At 67.8% G+C, this 15,530-nt stretch overlaps 1 protein-coding gene across 6 annotated transcripts in view; it reads right to left on the bottom strand.

The window, feature by feature from the left end:
• Positions 1 to 15,135, bottom strand: part of EGFL7 (EGF like domain multiple 7) — a 17,198-nt gene extending 2,063 nt beyond the window's left edge. Inside the window, exons 1-6 of one of the 6 annotated variants that reach the window (XM_077752882.1) lie at positions 15,036 to 15,135; positions 4,581 to 4,669; positions 1,664 to 1,785; positions 1,357 to 1,473; positions 402 to 517; positions 100 to 195 (exon numbers count right to left, since the gene is read on the bottom strand). In XM_077752882.1, the coding sequence (XP_077609008.1) occupies positions 100 to 195; positions 402 to 517; positions 1,357 to 1,473; positions 1,664 to 1,743 (409 nt within the window). In that variant the 5' untranslated portion in view covers positions 1,744 to 1,785; positions 4,581 to 4,669; positions 15,036 to 15,135. Of the gene's footprint in view, positions 1 to 99; positions 242 to 401; positions 518 to 1,356; positions 1,474 to 1,663; positions 1,786 to 4,580; positions 4,670 to 5,869; positions 6,044 to 7,287; positions 7,531 to 8,337; positions 8,537 to 8,568; positions 8,756 to 15,035 lie in introns of those variants that run through there. The other 5 variants (XM_077752877.1, XM_077752871.1, XM_077752863.1 and 2 more) reach the window with 5 other exon arrangements.
• Positions 15,136 to 15,530: the final 395 nt, after the last annotated feature.

The raw sequence follows: 15,530 nt of genomic DNA on the forward strand, positions 1-15,530 counted from the left end.
GGAGCATCCACAGGGAGGCCCTCAACGCCCGCCTGTCAGCAGGTTGCCCAGGGCGCCGCCCGCGGGACCCCTCCCCTCGGGGGGCAGAACCAGCCTCACCTGTCTGGCAGGTGTCGCCGTGCCACCCTGCAGGGCAGTGGCAGAGGCCCGGCCGGACACAGCTCCCTCCGTTCTGGCATGGGGGCTGGCATATTGCTGTTGAGGGAGAGGCCTGTCACACACTGGGGGGGCGCCCAGGGCCCTGCAGGGGCGGCAGCGGGGGAAGGGGCGCTCCACTCAGGCCACAGCAGCAGGGCTCTGCCCGGGGGTCTGGAGAGGGTACGGGACGCGGCACAACCGGGCGACAACTAACTGGCTGCCCAGGTGCTGTGGGGCCCCTGGGACGGCCCCGCACCCCTCACCTGCTCCACAGGCCCTGGGGAGCCCGCTGCTCCTCTTCCAGCCGGGGCAGCAGGCGTAGCGAGGCCTGGTGGAGGCCGGGCTGGGGCTGCGGCGGTAGGCAGTCCTGTAGACGGTCCTGCAGCGTGTGCGGGGGCAGCGAGGCGTCAGCGGAGCCCACTGGTCTTCCCAGCACTTCCCCGGCCTTCCCTCCCTGGGTGCGGGGCCCCTGGGCGCTGAGGGCGCCCTCCCGTGCCCACACTGCTCAAACCACCAGTGCAGGAGCCACTGGCAGCCTCGGGATCCCGGACACCCAGCCCCCTGCCCCCCCAGCCAGGAAGGGGGGCTCCCGAGGGAGGCTTTGCCAGCCCCTCCGTGGCCGGCCTCCTCATTGGCAGGTGCAGAGGGCAGGCCCCCACCCTCTTGGCCAGCCGGGGGTGCAGGGACATCCCACAGGCAGGTCTTTGAGAACCCCGCAGAAAACAAAATCTTTTTTAAGCCAGGTTCCCAGCTAGGGACACGCCCCCTCGTGCCGGCGGGGAGGGAGGCGGCCCGGGGTATCCTGGCTGTGGGGGACTGTGACTGGCTGTGGGGGGCTGTGACCGTCAGGCCGTCGCGGGGAGAGGGGAACCCACTGGGGCTCGGAGGCAGGGTTCAGGGACGCAGTCATCATCTCAAGTGGATAAGAACTTGCAGCCAGCAACGTCAGGAGCCCAAAGTAGAGAGGAGCAGGGAAGACGGGGGCCCCTCCAGAGACGAGGGCGGGGAGCCGGGCAGGAACGACGGCTGAGCTTGCCACAGCCTGGGACCTCTGCCTAAGTCAACACGGACACGGGCCTCTGCCACCCACTCAATGTGGCCTCGCGAGTCCTTTGACCACTCTGGGCCCGGGTTTCCGATCTTGGGGCGACCCGCCCTCCTGGGCCTCAGGCTTTAAGTGTGGCAGACGGGGCTCTGCGGGGGGCAGGCGGCACTCACCGGTAGGTGCTGCAGGCTCGGTGCCCGTCACAGGTGGTGAGGTAGGGCTGGTACACTCGCTGCACAAATGACTCGGACTCGGGGCCCCTGGGAGCCCCGACAGTGCACACCCTGCGGCTGTGGAGCCGGGGGGAAGCGGCGCATCACTCTGGGGAAGGGGCTTCCCAGCCTCACCACAGGGAGACGCTCCGCGAGCCCCTAGGAAGAGCCGCGGCTCCTCCAAGTATCGGGGGTGGCCCCGGGGAGGGGCTGAGGGCTCCTGGCTGCCCCCCCCACCAGCGCCGCAGGGGCCAGAGACCCAACTCACCCAGGCCGGAAGACGTGCTCGGTGCCACCCACTGCCAGCACCAGGAGCCACACCAGAAGCAGCTCCCTGGAGTCACACATGGCCTGCGTTTCCCAGCGGGTCAGCCTTCTCCTGACGGGGGCCTGGAGCACAAGGGACACCCGCTAAATCCCTCTGCGGACCCCTCCTCCAGCCCGCGCCTCCAGGGGCCCCTGCTCCCTGGGGGTGCCGCCCCGCTCAGCCGCTTTGCCGGGAGGAGCGCCCCGAGGTCAGAGCCAGCTCTGCCCTCCCCTAGCCTGTCTCAGCAAGTGAGGCCGGCCCTCTGGCAGTCACAGGGGCCCAGGACCGGAAGCGGGCACCCTCGCGGGGGGCCAGAGGCACGTTGGCCTGGGTGAACCCTGAAGGTGTCCGCAGTCCCGGCAGAGTTCTCTTGGGAAGGGGGGCCCAGGGGAGGCTCTGGACCAGCGCTAACGCCCTGGCTGGATTTAGTGCCCTCCGTCTCATTTCGCAGACGAGGTGTTAGTGGGCAGAGTGGGAACCCGATCCGGCTGGCTTGGCCCTCCGGCCTTCAGTGTCCTCATCTGCCAAATGGGGAGTGGGCCGTGGGAAGGCACTGGAGTCGATGAGGGGTGCAGGCGCCCAGCACGCGGGAGCCATATGGTCCTTCTCAGAACAGGGCAGAGCCTGCGTTTAGGAGGGGGTCACCCCTACACTGGGGTCTGACTGCTCTGGCCCAGGGCTCCCAGGACAGCTGGCGGGGGGCGCACTGGAGCAGCCCTCCCCACACGCCAGTGGAGCCAGATGCCATCCCTGCCTGCTGTGGATGGAAGCCAGGGAGGCTGAGAGCGCCTGCCTGGGAATGGGAGAGACCCCAGCCCAGGATTACAGGCCTGCAACACGCTGAGGGTGCCGTGCGGCCTGGTGGGCCCTGTCCACGTGTGCAGCCAAGCATCTGGGCAGCGTCCCCTGCCCCCCAGGCTCCTGGCACCCCACCCGAGGCCCCCAGGGGGCTGGGTTCCGCCCACGTGGGCAGCAGGAAAGCACATCGGAAAAGGCTGAACTTGTGTGGGGCCGGAGGCAGAAGCGGGGTAGGGTCACCCCCTTGTCTGGGACTGGGCTCCTCAAAGACATGAGGGTCTCAGAGGCCCCTCCAGCTCTGACAGCTGGTCCCACGCAGAGGGAGGCCTGCAGAGCCCGAGCCCGAGGGGAGAGCGATAGCACGGCTGGTCTGCACAGTCGGCTGGGAGGGGGGCCGGTGCTCGGGCCCCCCTGCATCCCATGGGCCCATGTGCGGCGGGGAGACGCCCGACCAGAGTCCTTCCTTCCTGCACCCCTGTTCTTGGTCGGTGGCCAGGAGGGGGTCAGGGGGACGCTGAGGTGCTGGACTTGGGTTGGGGGGCTGTGGGTGCTCCTGGGCAGTCTGTGGGCAGTGCTCGGGAGTGGACCCCGGGGCAGGGGGAGCTCAGCACATCCTTCAGGGGCGCTCCCGGGGGTCTAGGCAAGCCCTGAAAGGATGGGAACAGGTGGCATTGGGGAGCAGGCCCTGGGAAGGCAGAGGTGGGGCCGAGGGCTGGGGGGGGGCGGGGCAGGAGCACACCCGGCGTCTGCAGACCCTGTGCTCCCCATGCTGGTGGGGGGGCTCACCGCCTGCAGATGTGACTGCCCCCCACAGACAGCCGCCCCAGCACCTCCCCTGCTCATGCTTTAAAAGAGGAGAGTCAGTGCTGAAGTCCTGTTTTCTCCGGGCTGGAGGCCGATGGTGCCGCCCGGCCTGTGCTAGGCCGGCAGAATCTCTTTTCCCTTCGCGGTGACAGCCCAGCTGGGGCGGGGAGCCAGGGCGGGGGTGGCCGCAGCGCCTCAGGTTGCGAAGCAATAACGTCCCACCGTCCCTGAGGGTCAGCGGGAGCCCAGCGCACCGCGCCTCCCACCTGCATCCCCGCAGAGCCCACCCGGGCAGGGGAAGGCCGGGTCCGTAGACCGAGGGGCCGGGCTCGCCGCAAAGCGACGGCCCTGGGCCCCCCTTCCACCGGGAGGGGTGCTCGGGACATTAGGACCCTGGGAGCGCGCAAAGGCGGGGTGCCGGGGCACTGGGGAAGCGTCCTCCGCGCCGCCTGCCCCAGGCTCCCCTCCCCCTGCACGCCGGATCCGCGGGGGTGGGGGTGAGGGTGCAGAGACACGGGGTCTGGGGCCTGCGGGGCCCGGAGTCAGGCCCCAGNGCCGCAGGGCGCGCGGCCGCAGGGGACGCAGGACTGCGACGCCGGCTGGGAGGCCGCGAGGGGAGCCCTCGACCCGCAGGCTGAGCACCAGACCCTGGGGACGGCCGTCACGACACGGTGGCCAGCTCACTGGGCACCGGGGGCTGACTGAAGCCGGCCACTGCCTCGCAGCCACGTGGGTGGACCTCATGGCCCCGGTGGCCTGGAGCCCCCGTACTTAGACGAGAGCACACAAACTGTGGCGGAGCCTGGCTGGATCCGAAGTGTAGCATTGAGCGACGCTTCCAAACAGCGTGCCGGGTTAGGGGCGCTGCGGGACCCCCACTGGGCACCCCCCTCTGTTCAGGGCAGCAGGACCACCCCTGAGTGATCCTCAGGCCCCCAGGACGCCCCGCCGCCTGAACCCCGTGGTCACCACCGGGGACTCCTGGGCTCCATTTCTGCATTTGTAATGACGACTAAAGCAGCCCCAAGGGGCAGCGGCGCTCAGCCGGAGAGGTGGCTCACACAGCCGGCACCAGGCTAGGCATGCCCCGCGCGGGAGCTCTGGTATCATCTGGGTCATCTCCCAACCAGGGTGATCACCGCCATGTCACGTTTGAGGGGCGGGGCGGGGGCGCTTGAAGCAGAGCCGGGCCCAGGTCACCCAAGTGCGTGTGTGTGTAAAACATTCCCAGGCACAGCCAGACCCCTGCTCTGCCCAGAGCTTGCTCTGGACTCACCTGCAGGAGGGGCCCCGTCACCCCCCTGGCGCGGGTGGCAGCTGCTCTTCGGGGGGTGGGGGCTGCCGGTGCTCCCCTCGTGCTGGGGTCTGCGGGTCAGAGACACAGTGTGGGTTAGCGAGCAGCCCTGGCCCCCCTCATGTCCAGGGACTGGGAAGGGGGCTAGGCTCCCGACCCCTGTGGGGCCTCAGCCTGCATTTGGCGTAACAGATCCCCACCCCCATGATGGCTGAAGCCAGGTGGGTCTTTCCGAGCTCTGCCTGTGGCTCCCACCCTCCGCCTGGGGACAGTCCTGCCTTGGCGTCTGGAAGCCTCTGGCGGATAGAGCAGCGGGGGCAGCTGCTGCTGATACAGAGGGTACCAGGGGTCCTGCCCCGAAAGCCTTCAGGTCTCCTGGCCCCCGTAGCCAAGCTGGGCAGCCCTCACTCAGACCCCGGCAGTAAAGGGTTAAGGGCCAGGCCTAGGGGAGACCTTCCTGTCCCCTACCCTGTCCCCTATCCTGTCCCTGACCCCTGCAGCCTGGCTGGGTCTGCTGCTCCTCACTGTACTGCTAACCCGGGCTGAGGCCTCATCTTCTGCTTCTTCATCTGAGAAATGGGGGTTTGGCAGACACCCTGCTGATGGGGCCACTAGACCACAGAGGCCTCCACGTGGGCTGGGGTCTTCGGGTGGGGCCTCGGGCCCTCAGGGAGGAGGGGGAAGAGGAAGAGCAGAGCCTCCCCTAGGATCGAACGTGGGCTGTACCTCTATCTGAGGACCCCAGCCCTGCTCCTGAAGCCGGCCTGGCAGGAAGTGGGGGGCTCCTTCTGGTCCCATGTTCACTTTTGCTTTGGGGCTCCTTCCCGTGAGGCCGGTACCCCCTCTGCCTCCCCTCCCCGACCGGCCTTGGGAGTGCTTGCCCACCCCTGGGGATGCCCCTGGGACCCCAGGCTCTCGGGGCGGTGGGGGGGGCTTCTCCAGGACAGCCAGAAGTGGGGGGTGCCACAGGCTGCATTTGGCTTCTCCTCTCAGGAGTCACAGCAGATGCTGGGCCCCCCAGGGCAAAGTGTTTAAACCGGGGGGGGGGGGGCGGGGAGGCAGAGTCAATCTAGACTGGGCCACCCCACAGCGGGTGCCCTGGGCCAAGGGGCTTGAGTGTCCTCCGTGTGCTGGGAATGGCCCCGGTCGGGAGGAAAGGAGACGGTGGCTGGAGAATAGAGTGCAGAGCTGGCACACCGCGCCAACAGCTGCTGCAGTCAGTGGGGCCCGCTCCCTGCCCCCCGCCGCCCGCAGGGCCACCCCTGCCGTACCTGATACTGCCCAGGCCCGGGCTTGGCCGTGGCCGCCATGGCTGCCTCCGCGGGCCCGAGGAGCGCCCTAGCCCTGTGCTGCCGGCCTGAGGCGCCTCCGGAGGCTGCCCGCCTGGGCCGGGCACTGGACCTTCCATCTGGGCCGAGTGGGACAGCCGTCTCAGGGCAGGGACGCTCCTCCCGGGGCGAGGAAGGGCGGCTTTTTATGCTCCATCCCGTGTAAATCAGGATTGGGATGGGCCCTTCCCGGCCGGACTTCCTGTGTGTGTTCCTCGCTGATAACAGGGAGCTGTCAGCGAACAAACAGGAGGCCCAGGGGCGGGCGGGGGGCCGTCAAGGGGGTGGCCTGGCCGAACCGTGGGCAGGGGTGGGGGAGCTGTCCCCTGGGACCTCGAACTCTGAAGCAGCCAGAGACCAGCCTCAGGCCCGGCTGGTGACCCTGGGACCCACTGGTCCCAGTGTGTGATGGAGGACGTGGCTGGGAAGGCCCTGGGCCCAGCCACCTCGTGGGACCATGGGCCACATTCCTGCAGCTCCGCAGAAGGGCCTGTTTGTTCTGTGCCCCTGGACTCTCCCCCAGGGCACGCACCTGCACCCCACGTGTGCACGCCACAGCGGGGGAGTCAGGGCTGTGACCCTGACCCAGCCAGAGGGGACCTGGGGACGGGCAAGGTAGGCTGGTAGTCAGAGAGCAGCCCATTCTATGTGTCTCGGGGACCCAGAGTGGCTCTGGGGTGACAGGGAGGGACAGTCATCAGCTCAAGGACTCAGCCCTTCTCCAGGAAAGCACCACCCATGGGGCAGTGAGCCCCTGCTCCTGGAGCTGTGCCCGCAGAGGGCCTCTCTAGGCTGCAGGCAGAGCATGCCCCCCGGCCCTCCTCACTCCCTCGGTCTCCAGAAGGCTGAGGGGCGTGAGGGGTGAGGGTGGTTCGGCCCCCAGCCCCCCGGACCAACTCCGTTTCCTCGTTGAGGTGGCGCTGGGGACCCACAGGCTGTGATTGTGGGTGGCTGGGTACCCAAGGGGCACACGCAGACCACACAGTTGGTGGAGGGTCCCTGATCACGCAGGGCCACTCCAAACCCTGGCTCTCCTGGGGGTTCGAGCCCTGCTCCGGGGTCGGCCCCTGACCGCCCATGGCCTGGAACACCCTCATTTCTCTGGCCTCGGGCGCCTCCGCTTGCCCTCCCCTCCCTCCAGCCCCCAGCTGGATGTCCCGGTCAAGACGGAGGCGGAGGGCAGCTTGGAAAATTCCCCCAGAGTGACCGGCCTCCTCCCCACCCCCACGGCTGGGGCAGGTCTGCCGCAGGCACAGGGCTGGGGGGCCTCTTTCTGTGGTGCCCCCCTCCCCCCTGAGGCTGGAGCTGGCAGGGGAAGCCCTCCCCCCTGCCCCCCCACCCCGTCCCTTCCCCACAGTCACCCGCAGCGGCTGAATGTAGTCCCCAGAGTGTAGGGGGCCTTGCCCCCATCCCGGGAGCCGCCCCCTCTGCCCACTGCATCCAGACTCCCACCCAGAGATGTGCTCCGAGCCCCTGGGTGGGAGAGCCAGCAGACATCGGGGCTGCCTGCATCTGGCCTCTTTTGTGTACAGATGGGGAAACTGAGGCCCGGGAGAGGAGGAGACTTGCACCAGGTGAACAGTGAGGCAGAGCCCGGCTGGAACGGGGCAGGACTGAGACGGCCCCTTCCTTCTTCCTTTCTTTTCTCCACGACTGCCTCCCCACTCCCTCAGGGGGGCCGCCCCTGTCCTCAGACCTTCCCTGCCGTGGGGGGCGGTGAAGGGGGTGCTGACTTTGGGAGTAGCTCACTAGCCAAACGTGTGGATGGTTACTGGCTCAGCCCTCCCTTTAAAGCTTGGGCTTGTTAGGGAACTCTCTGGAAGGATGCCACAGAGCACAGAGGTACGACACAGACGTGGCGAGAGGGAGGAGAGCCGGGCCTCCCCCGCCCCTGGGTGCCAGCCGGGGTGGGGCCCTGGCTCTGCCTGCTGCCCCCTGTTCTGTGGCCCCCACTGACGCACGGCCTCCCTCCTGACCAGCTCTGCCCTGCCTCCCGCCCCTCCCTGAGCCCAGCTCAGAACCAATCCAAGGAAGGGAGGCCTTGGGTCCGGGTGCTGAGGGACCAGCCTCGCCCTGACTCACCCTGTGAGCCCCGCCGCGCTCTCCGCGCCCAGGTTCCCGGAGCCCCAGGAGCAGATGAAGGAGGAGGACTAGGGTCCTGCCCTAGACCGGCCCGCTAGGGGCAGGGAGGGAAGGGGCAGGCAGGTGGGCTCCAGGAGGTCCCGGGGTCTGGAGAGCGTGAGGGGTGCCTTCCGCCCCACGGCCGCCCCAGGGTGACGGATGGGTGGACGGAGGCCTCCCGGAGAGATGCTGGGACCCCTGCCCCATCCCAGGCAGCCTCTCCTCCCACCTCTGACGGCACCTGTGTAGACTCAGGGAGTCATCTTTGAAAGGAGTCGGTGTTCCCTTACCCGGGCAGGGTGGGCCTCGGGCAATCCCTGGGCAGCTCAGGGGCCTGGGCCTGGAGCCTGGCTGGCTTCCGGCACAGCGTCCAAGGCTGGAGAAAACTTGCTTTCCGTTGCTGGGGACCCTGGGCCTCAGTTTCCCCATCCACCCCGCGGTCAGTAGAGCCGGATCCTCGCAGCTGCCTCCCGGCCTGTCTGAATGTTCTGGTTGATTGTAAAGGGGTCTTGCTCCCTTACCTTCCCTGAGCGTGCCGGCCAGGCAGTGGGGCGTGGCAGAGGTCAGCCAGGGTCTCTTGGGACCCCTCACCACTGAGCTTTTGGTCTCTGCAGCCCCCAGAGAAGGTAGACCGAGCCCCCAGCGGAGGCTGGCATAGGCATCTCGGGCGGCTTGAGGCAGAGGGGCGCCAGGCGAGGCGTGTGAGCTGGGCTGCAGGAAGGAGAGAGCAGAGCGCAGAGGAGAGGAGAGGAGAGATGGGGCTTCCTGTTTACCCCCGGAGCAGCCACTGGCCTCGGGATGGGGTGGCCCTGTCAGCCACGGCGGGGTCCAGCTTCTCTCCAGATGTGCTGAGCCTGGGCTGCGGCTGGCCCGGTGACCTGTCCCCGGTGGGGGCTGGGTACCCCTGGGCCGGGTGAGCTGTCTACACTTGAGTTGGGCGAGGTCTCAAAGGGAACCCGAGGTTTTCTAGGGAGCCTGGGTCTTCAGTGTCTGTCTCCACCGCCTGCCCCCCGGCCCCCACTCAGCATGCCTGCTGGAAGAGCCCGTGCCAGGCGCCATGCATGGCACTCACGACATAGCCTTCAGATGATGCATTGGAGGCGCACAGGGTCAGCCGTTGGGAAACGCAAGCCCTGCATGTGGAGCCCAGGGGTGCCTGAGCAGCGGGAGGCCTGGGGGACGCCTGGTCCCTTCTCCCTGCGCCCTGGGGCCTCACTGGGGACTGCCTGTGCCGTCACGACAACCTTCCTGCTGACCGTCCACCGCTGCTCGGGCCGGAGGCCCAGGATGCCGCCTTTGCCCTGTTCTCGTTTCCCCTCGACCCCCGTGGGCTGTGCCTCCAGCACACGTCCCTCCCGCCACTGCCCCTGTCTGGTCCAGGCCACCATGCTCTTGCCTGGGTGACCTCCTCCTCGGCCTGCGGGGCACCCCTGTCCCCCAACCCAGTTCTTAGGGAGCTTTGTGGAGGGTGACATCAGGTCATGTGACATCCTGTGAAGGACAACAGCAGGCTTCCCGGCGCACTCGGGACCAAGCCCTTTGTGCTGCTCACACGGGGACGGAGCTGGCCCCTAGCAGGTGCGCAAAGGGCGGGGAGAGGCCATGCTGGCCACCCATCACAAGCCCGCCCAGACGGGCACCCCCCCCAGTGGCACGCACATGTGCGTCCCCGCAGCGGAGATGCGCACCGCGGGGAGCGGACACCACCACCCCTGGAGAGGGGCCCCGAGTCCACCCCAGGCGCCCACAGCATGGTTCCGCCTGCTTTCATGGAGTTTCAAGTCCACGGCGTGTGCGGGGCCCCGGCGGCGTCTGGCCTCCCCCACTCCGTGGCGTGTCTGCGGGCGGTCCGGGCTGCTGTGTGGCTGGCGGGGGTGGCGTGCCCCCTCTGGGCAGCTCCCTGTGCCCCGGGGAGAGCAGGGCAGGCCGTACACACCGCTGGCCCTGGCTCTCACCCGCGCTGCTGCGTTGGTGGTGTTTGTGCTGGCCTTTGGCGCGGCTCCTGGGGGCCTGTCGCTGGGACTGTCCTGGGGGACCTGCGGTTCCGGGGAGACACGTAACACGAGGGACCACCCCGCAGGACAGCAGGGCTCGAGGTCGCTCCCTGGGCGCCCCGTGCCTCGTGGCCTCTTGGCACATTCTGATGGTTTTGCAGTGGAATCGCTGGATTGTTATTTCTTTAACGTGGGGGAGAAAGACTAACCCTTAGCGGAGACACCGAGGCGGGGCGAAAGCACAGGACCCTTGGGGAGCGGCGCGGCCCCCAGGGCGCTGAGCTCCGGGTGTCCCCAGGCGCTAAGCGGGTCTGGGCAGTGGTGAGAGAAGGGGCCGCGCACTGGGGAGCGGGAGTGAGCTTAGGGGTCCCCCCCATCTAATGGGCTGTGTTCCCGCTAGCGAGAGCCTGCAGGAATCATTCACCTCCTTAGTGCCAGGGCTGTGGGCCAGGCTGGGGTCAAGGTGCTGACTATGGCCATGAGGTGGGCCCTGGATCCTGCCCAGAGGCTCACAGGGCGGGCATTGTGGTCAGGGCCCAACTCTTGCCGGAGCCGATTGCTGAGCAGGGAGAGCCCCTGGCAGAACCCAAGACCCCCACCTCCTCCCCCTCCCCCCAGTGCTGCGGCCAGGTCCTCGAGGGTCACCTTGGGGGTGCTCGGCCCCACGGCCAGGGTTTGTCCCAGTGCAGGCTCCCCCAAGCCCTGGAGGCTGCCCCCACCCCCCTGGGGCTCCCCCCGCCGTGGGGGCTGAGGAAGGGGGCTTGCCCCCGCCGCCCCGCCTGGCTCCCTGGACGGAAGCCCCACTCACAGTCGGCCTGCAATTTGCCAAGCCCAGCGGATGGGGCGGCCGTTAACGCCGAGAGGAAAAAACACTTTATCTCCCGGGACGGAAAGGGAAGCTCCTGAGAAGGGGGGCGGGTTGATGGAGGTGCCCGAGGGGGCCATCCTGTCCCCGCCGCCCTGCTCATCGGGGAGAGAGGGAGCCAGGCCCTCTGAAGCTGACCAGAGAGACAACTGAGGCCCACTGGCACCATGCTGAGTGCAGGTGGCTCCTCGTGGGCTCTCACGCCCGCCCTGCGAGTTCGGGGCCAGGGTCTGACCCCCTTTATGGAGGAATGACCTCTCAGGGCCGCAGAGACTGTCCCTGGCAGGGCCTGACCTCTGACCCAGAGCCAAAGCTCTCCTGGGGCGTGAGTGGGGGTGCAGCGGCCATGAGGGGCAGGTGGCCAGTCCCTGTCCCCCAGGCAGGCTCCTGGCGTGTCATCCTGTGGCTAGGAGGGGCGTAAGGGTCCCCTCCCCAGGACACCACGACTCCTTCAGCGTTGTGCCGGGTGCCACCGAAGGCAGGGGCGTTAGAAGCCGGAAGGCTTCCCTGCCTCAGTTTCCCCATGTGTCAGATCAGGGCATGGAGGGTCTGGGAGCCCTGGGGAGCGGCCGGAGGCCTCCGGGCTCCACCAAACTGGGCAGTTTGTGCTGGACCTCCCCGGGGTGCGGGGAGGAGGGGTCCGCAGCTCCTACCGGGTTCCCAAGGGGCCCGTGACCCCAAGTGCAGAGCCCATGTGCGCAGCCCCGAAGTGTCTCCGGCACCTCCCCCACCCCGTCCAGGACCTCAGCTCCAAAGTTGCCTGTTAGTATCATTATTTTTCAATATCCTTAAAAATGTAAAGAGAGAAAGGAAAGAGGCCAGCATCTGCTGCCCGGCCAGAAATCTCTGCTTCCTCTCAGCCAGGAAACAGGAAGTGAGTGTGCGGGCAGATTGTGAGCCAGGCCGTAAGAACAATGGAGACCCCCCGGAGGGAAAGGGGAACTGCGTCAAGCATGGGCCAGGGTGGGGGCCGCGCCTGACCTCTCCCGCCCGGTGCTGTAAATTTAGCCTGGGTCTTTCCTGATGGGAAGCTCCAGTGGCCTGTTGCTGGGGGGAAGGGGGCACGAAGCCCACCATGGTCCCTGGGTGTCAGGGCTCCTGGGCTCTTAGGGTCCATCTACCTGTGCCCTCTTCTCCCCTATGGGGAACCTGAGGTCCAGAGGGGAAGAGCCTGGCCCGGGGGCCGTGCGGCGTGGGGAAGGCACGCCAGTGCCCGCGTGGTTAGGCTGCAGGTCCTCCCCAGAGGCGCCTGCCTGCGCGGGACAGGGAGCCCACCAGGCCCAGGACGCCAGGACAAATGTCTCCCCTCACGCCCCCTTGCCTGCCTCAGCGGGCCACCCCACGCCCTGCCGTTAAGGGAAAGCACGCCTGGCGGAGGCGGAGGGCAGCGGCAAGCCGGCGCGGTGCCAGGCCTGGCTCTGTGCCCCTGGCGGCGGGACCTCAGGCCCCGGGCTCCAGGGGGGCTGTGACTGCGGCCCCACGAGTCAGCCGTGGCATCTCTCGCGCAGCCCACGGCGTGAGCCGCGGCGTCTCCTTCGTGCTGCGGCCTACGGAGTTCACACGGCGCCCGGCGCACTCTCTCCACTCTCTCAGACGGTGCAAGTCACCGCGTCTTTGGCTGGTGACAGAGCCAGGCAGCTGCCCTCATGGCTGATTTCAGGGATTTTTGCCTCACAAGTGGCCTGAAGCTTTGAGGGGTCACCTCCAGACCCCCCACGTCCCGTCCCTGTCCCCAGCCCGAGGCCACCAACGCTGTGCCTCCTGTGTCCACACGTGCCTGTTCGGGAGTTTCGCACAAGTGGGATTCCACGCTGTGTGGCCTTTGCGTCTGGCTCCTCGGCGCATCTCTGAGGCTCATGCGTGCCATGGCCCGTGTCCGTGGCTCCCGGCGTGGGTCTGTCCCTCAGCCGGCGGACATCAGGTTCTTTCCACCCTCTGGCTGTCGTGCACCCTGCTTCCGGGAAAGCCGCCAGATTTTTCTGTGGACTTGTGTGTTCACTTCTCTCAGGTGAACCCGGGCGTGGGGTTATGGGGTCAGGCGGCGTTGGAGGAGCGGCTGACCTCTTTACCTCCACAGTCAGGCCCCCCAGCCCCAGGAAGGCTGGAGGGGCCGCTCAGGTCCTGTGGGGACCCTGGGATGGCATGGGAAGGGCACCAGCGGCATGGAGATCCTGTCCCTGCCCTGGACGTACTGAACTCGGCCCGGAGTCCCTTGGAGGTGCAGGGGTCCAGGATTCTTGGGGTCCAGGCCAATCCCGGACAAACCCCCCTCCTTCCCAGGGCCCGTGTCCTCTGTCCGTGATAATGATCAGGTGCCCCTTGCTAAATCTTAGGGTTCCCCTTCTACCTCCGCTGTGCCAGGAGTGACGTCCAAAGAGGCATGCGCCCCCCCAGGCCATCTGCCACGCGGCAGAGCTGGCCTTAGAGTCCAGGCCACCCTGAGGCCTCCCTGCGGCCAGCACCCGCTCACTGCCTCCCAGCCCCATTCCAGGATTAGGGTGCTCCCTGGTGAGCCGGGGGCCCTGTGCCTGGGCTCCCAGGGTCCTGGACCGCACGCGTGTTCTTCACCAAACCCCACCGCTGTTCTGGGGTCACTTGCACCCGGGCGTGACCTTGTGAAGGTGGCCACGTGCCCTTCCCTGGGGAGGGAGGACTCTCTCCAGCCCACCAATTCCGAGCTTCTGAGCAGGCACCAGGTGTGGGGTCCACCCCAAGTCTCGGGCATTGGTGGTGCTACACAGACCGCGGTCCTGGCCCAGAGGACACCAGCCAGACCCAGCCAGGATGCCCCCGAGTCCACGGCGCCCCCCGCCCCCCCCCCCGGGCCCGCCTGGGGGCACAGTTCCTGGAGCCAACGCTGTTCTGCACAATAGCCGGAAACGCCTTGCTCGGGCTGTGGTCAGGCAGCCAAGCGTGGCCCCGGGAGGGCTGGGAAGGCTTCTCTGTGCGAGCACCGGGCCCTCCCGGAGGCCCTGAGAGCTCCGCTGGCCTGTTGTCTCTGGGCGCACCGTGGCCACCTCCCCACGGAAGGCTGGGCTGGCGGGGTATTCGGGAAGCAGGCCCACGCCCCGCCTCCACCACGGCCCAGCCGGGAGGCTGCACTAGGTTAGTGGGCAAAGCGCAGCAGGCTCAGGACTGTAGTCTGGGCCCACGTCCGCGGGGTTTTACGGGGTCTGACCCGGGGTACAGGAGCGCCCCCAACCTCGCCCCCTTCAGCTCCCCCCTCACTTTAAAGGAGCAATATCCAGAAGGGAGGAAAGCACCTTCCTCCCTGGGCTGATGCCCACCAGGGCCCGGGTGCGCCCGCGGGGGGACGCAGGCCGGGACGAGGCTTCTACCCCGGGAGGCAGAGAGGACGTGACCCTTCCGGGGGCGGAGAAGCCAGCTGGCCTGCAGCTGGGAGGGGACAGGAAGGTCTCTGTGAGCCCGGAGTCACTTATTTAGATTGTGTTGTGCCGTTCCAAAATGAAAATAGATGTTTTTGTGCATTGTCGGGGCCGTGAAGTGATACGTGCCGGTTCTGAAAGAGCCAGTGGATCTGAAGCACGAAAGCTGCCCAGAAAGGGCCGCGCCTCGCGCCCCGCCGCCTGGTGTTTACAGGGCCCCTCCGTGCCTGCGAGGCCCGCCGTTTGCAGGGGCGAGGGCGCACGGGCGTGCGCAGAGCGGCTCCCCGCTAGGCTGCCCTGTCCTCGAGGTCAGCTGGGGGCTGAGTTACGTTCAACACTTACAACAAGGCACGTACACTTCCCGACAGACCATTTTCCCCCGCAGTTTGGGGTTCACAGTGAGAGGAAAGCGCAGAGTCTGCGCGCCGACCCCTGTCCTCACGGTGGGCTCCCCGCCACCGACACTCCGGCGGATGCTGCTTGTGTCGCACGCCGTGGGCCGCTCGGACGCATCGCCACCGCGCCCTCCAGAGTGGGCCCGCGGGACCGGGGTGTGCACAGGCCTGCGGTCCGCCTCTGCCGCAGTGTGCTCGCTGCCCTCCCGTCCGGGACGCACACGTCCTGGACGCAGTTCCACGATTCTGGTAAATGTGCTCCCCCAGGCGGTCCCCGCCCCGGCCGACCTGTAGGACACCCCCGGCCCACCCTGAGCACCCCACACTCCTCACGGTCACCCCACCCACCTCGGCCGCCCCCTGCGCTCTGCTCCAGACGGTCTGTGCCGTGTTCCTGCCCGTCGCCACAGGGGATCCCACGGTCCGGTGACCACGGTTTATAGCGGAAGCGGCCGCTTATGGCTTTTCCAAGAGTGAACACAGAACGGCCGCTCGGTGCAGCCTCTCCACCCCGGGCGCGGGGCGGCTGGACAGCAGACACTGGGCCAGGGGGACCTGCGGGACACCCGCCGCTCGGGATTACGGTTCACGCAGCCACCTGCGCAGCCACGGAGGGGTGTGGCATTTCCGCGCCACGAAACACTGTTCAGCCATAAGAAGGGGTGAAGTGCCCACACAGAGGGGCCTCAAAAATGTGCTGAGCGGGAGAAGCCAGACACAGCAGGGCAAGCGCTGTGTGGTTCCGTTTTGAGGTGCCGTGAGGGCAGGCCTGGCGGTTGAGGTAGGAAGTGTGTTTCNATGCCCGTGGGGGCTGCACAGCAGTGTGAGTGCAGTCCATTCCCC

Source organism: Crocuta crocuta, unplaced genomic scaffold (genome assembly GCF_008692635.1).
Source record: "Crocuta crocuta isolate KB4526 unplaced genomic scaffold, BGI_CrCroc_1.0 scaffold971, whole genome shotgun sequence".
NCBI classification, from domain to species: domain Eukaryota; kingdom Metazoa; phylum Chordata; class Mammalia; order Carnivora; family Hyaenidae; genus Crocuta; species Crocuta crocuta.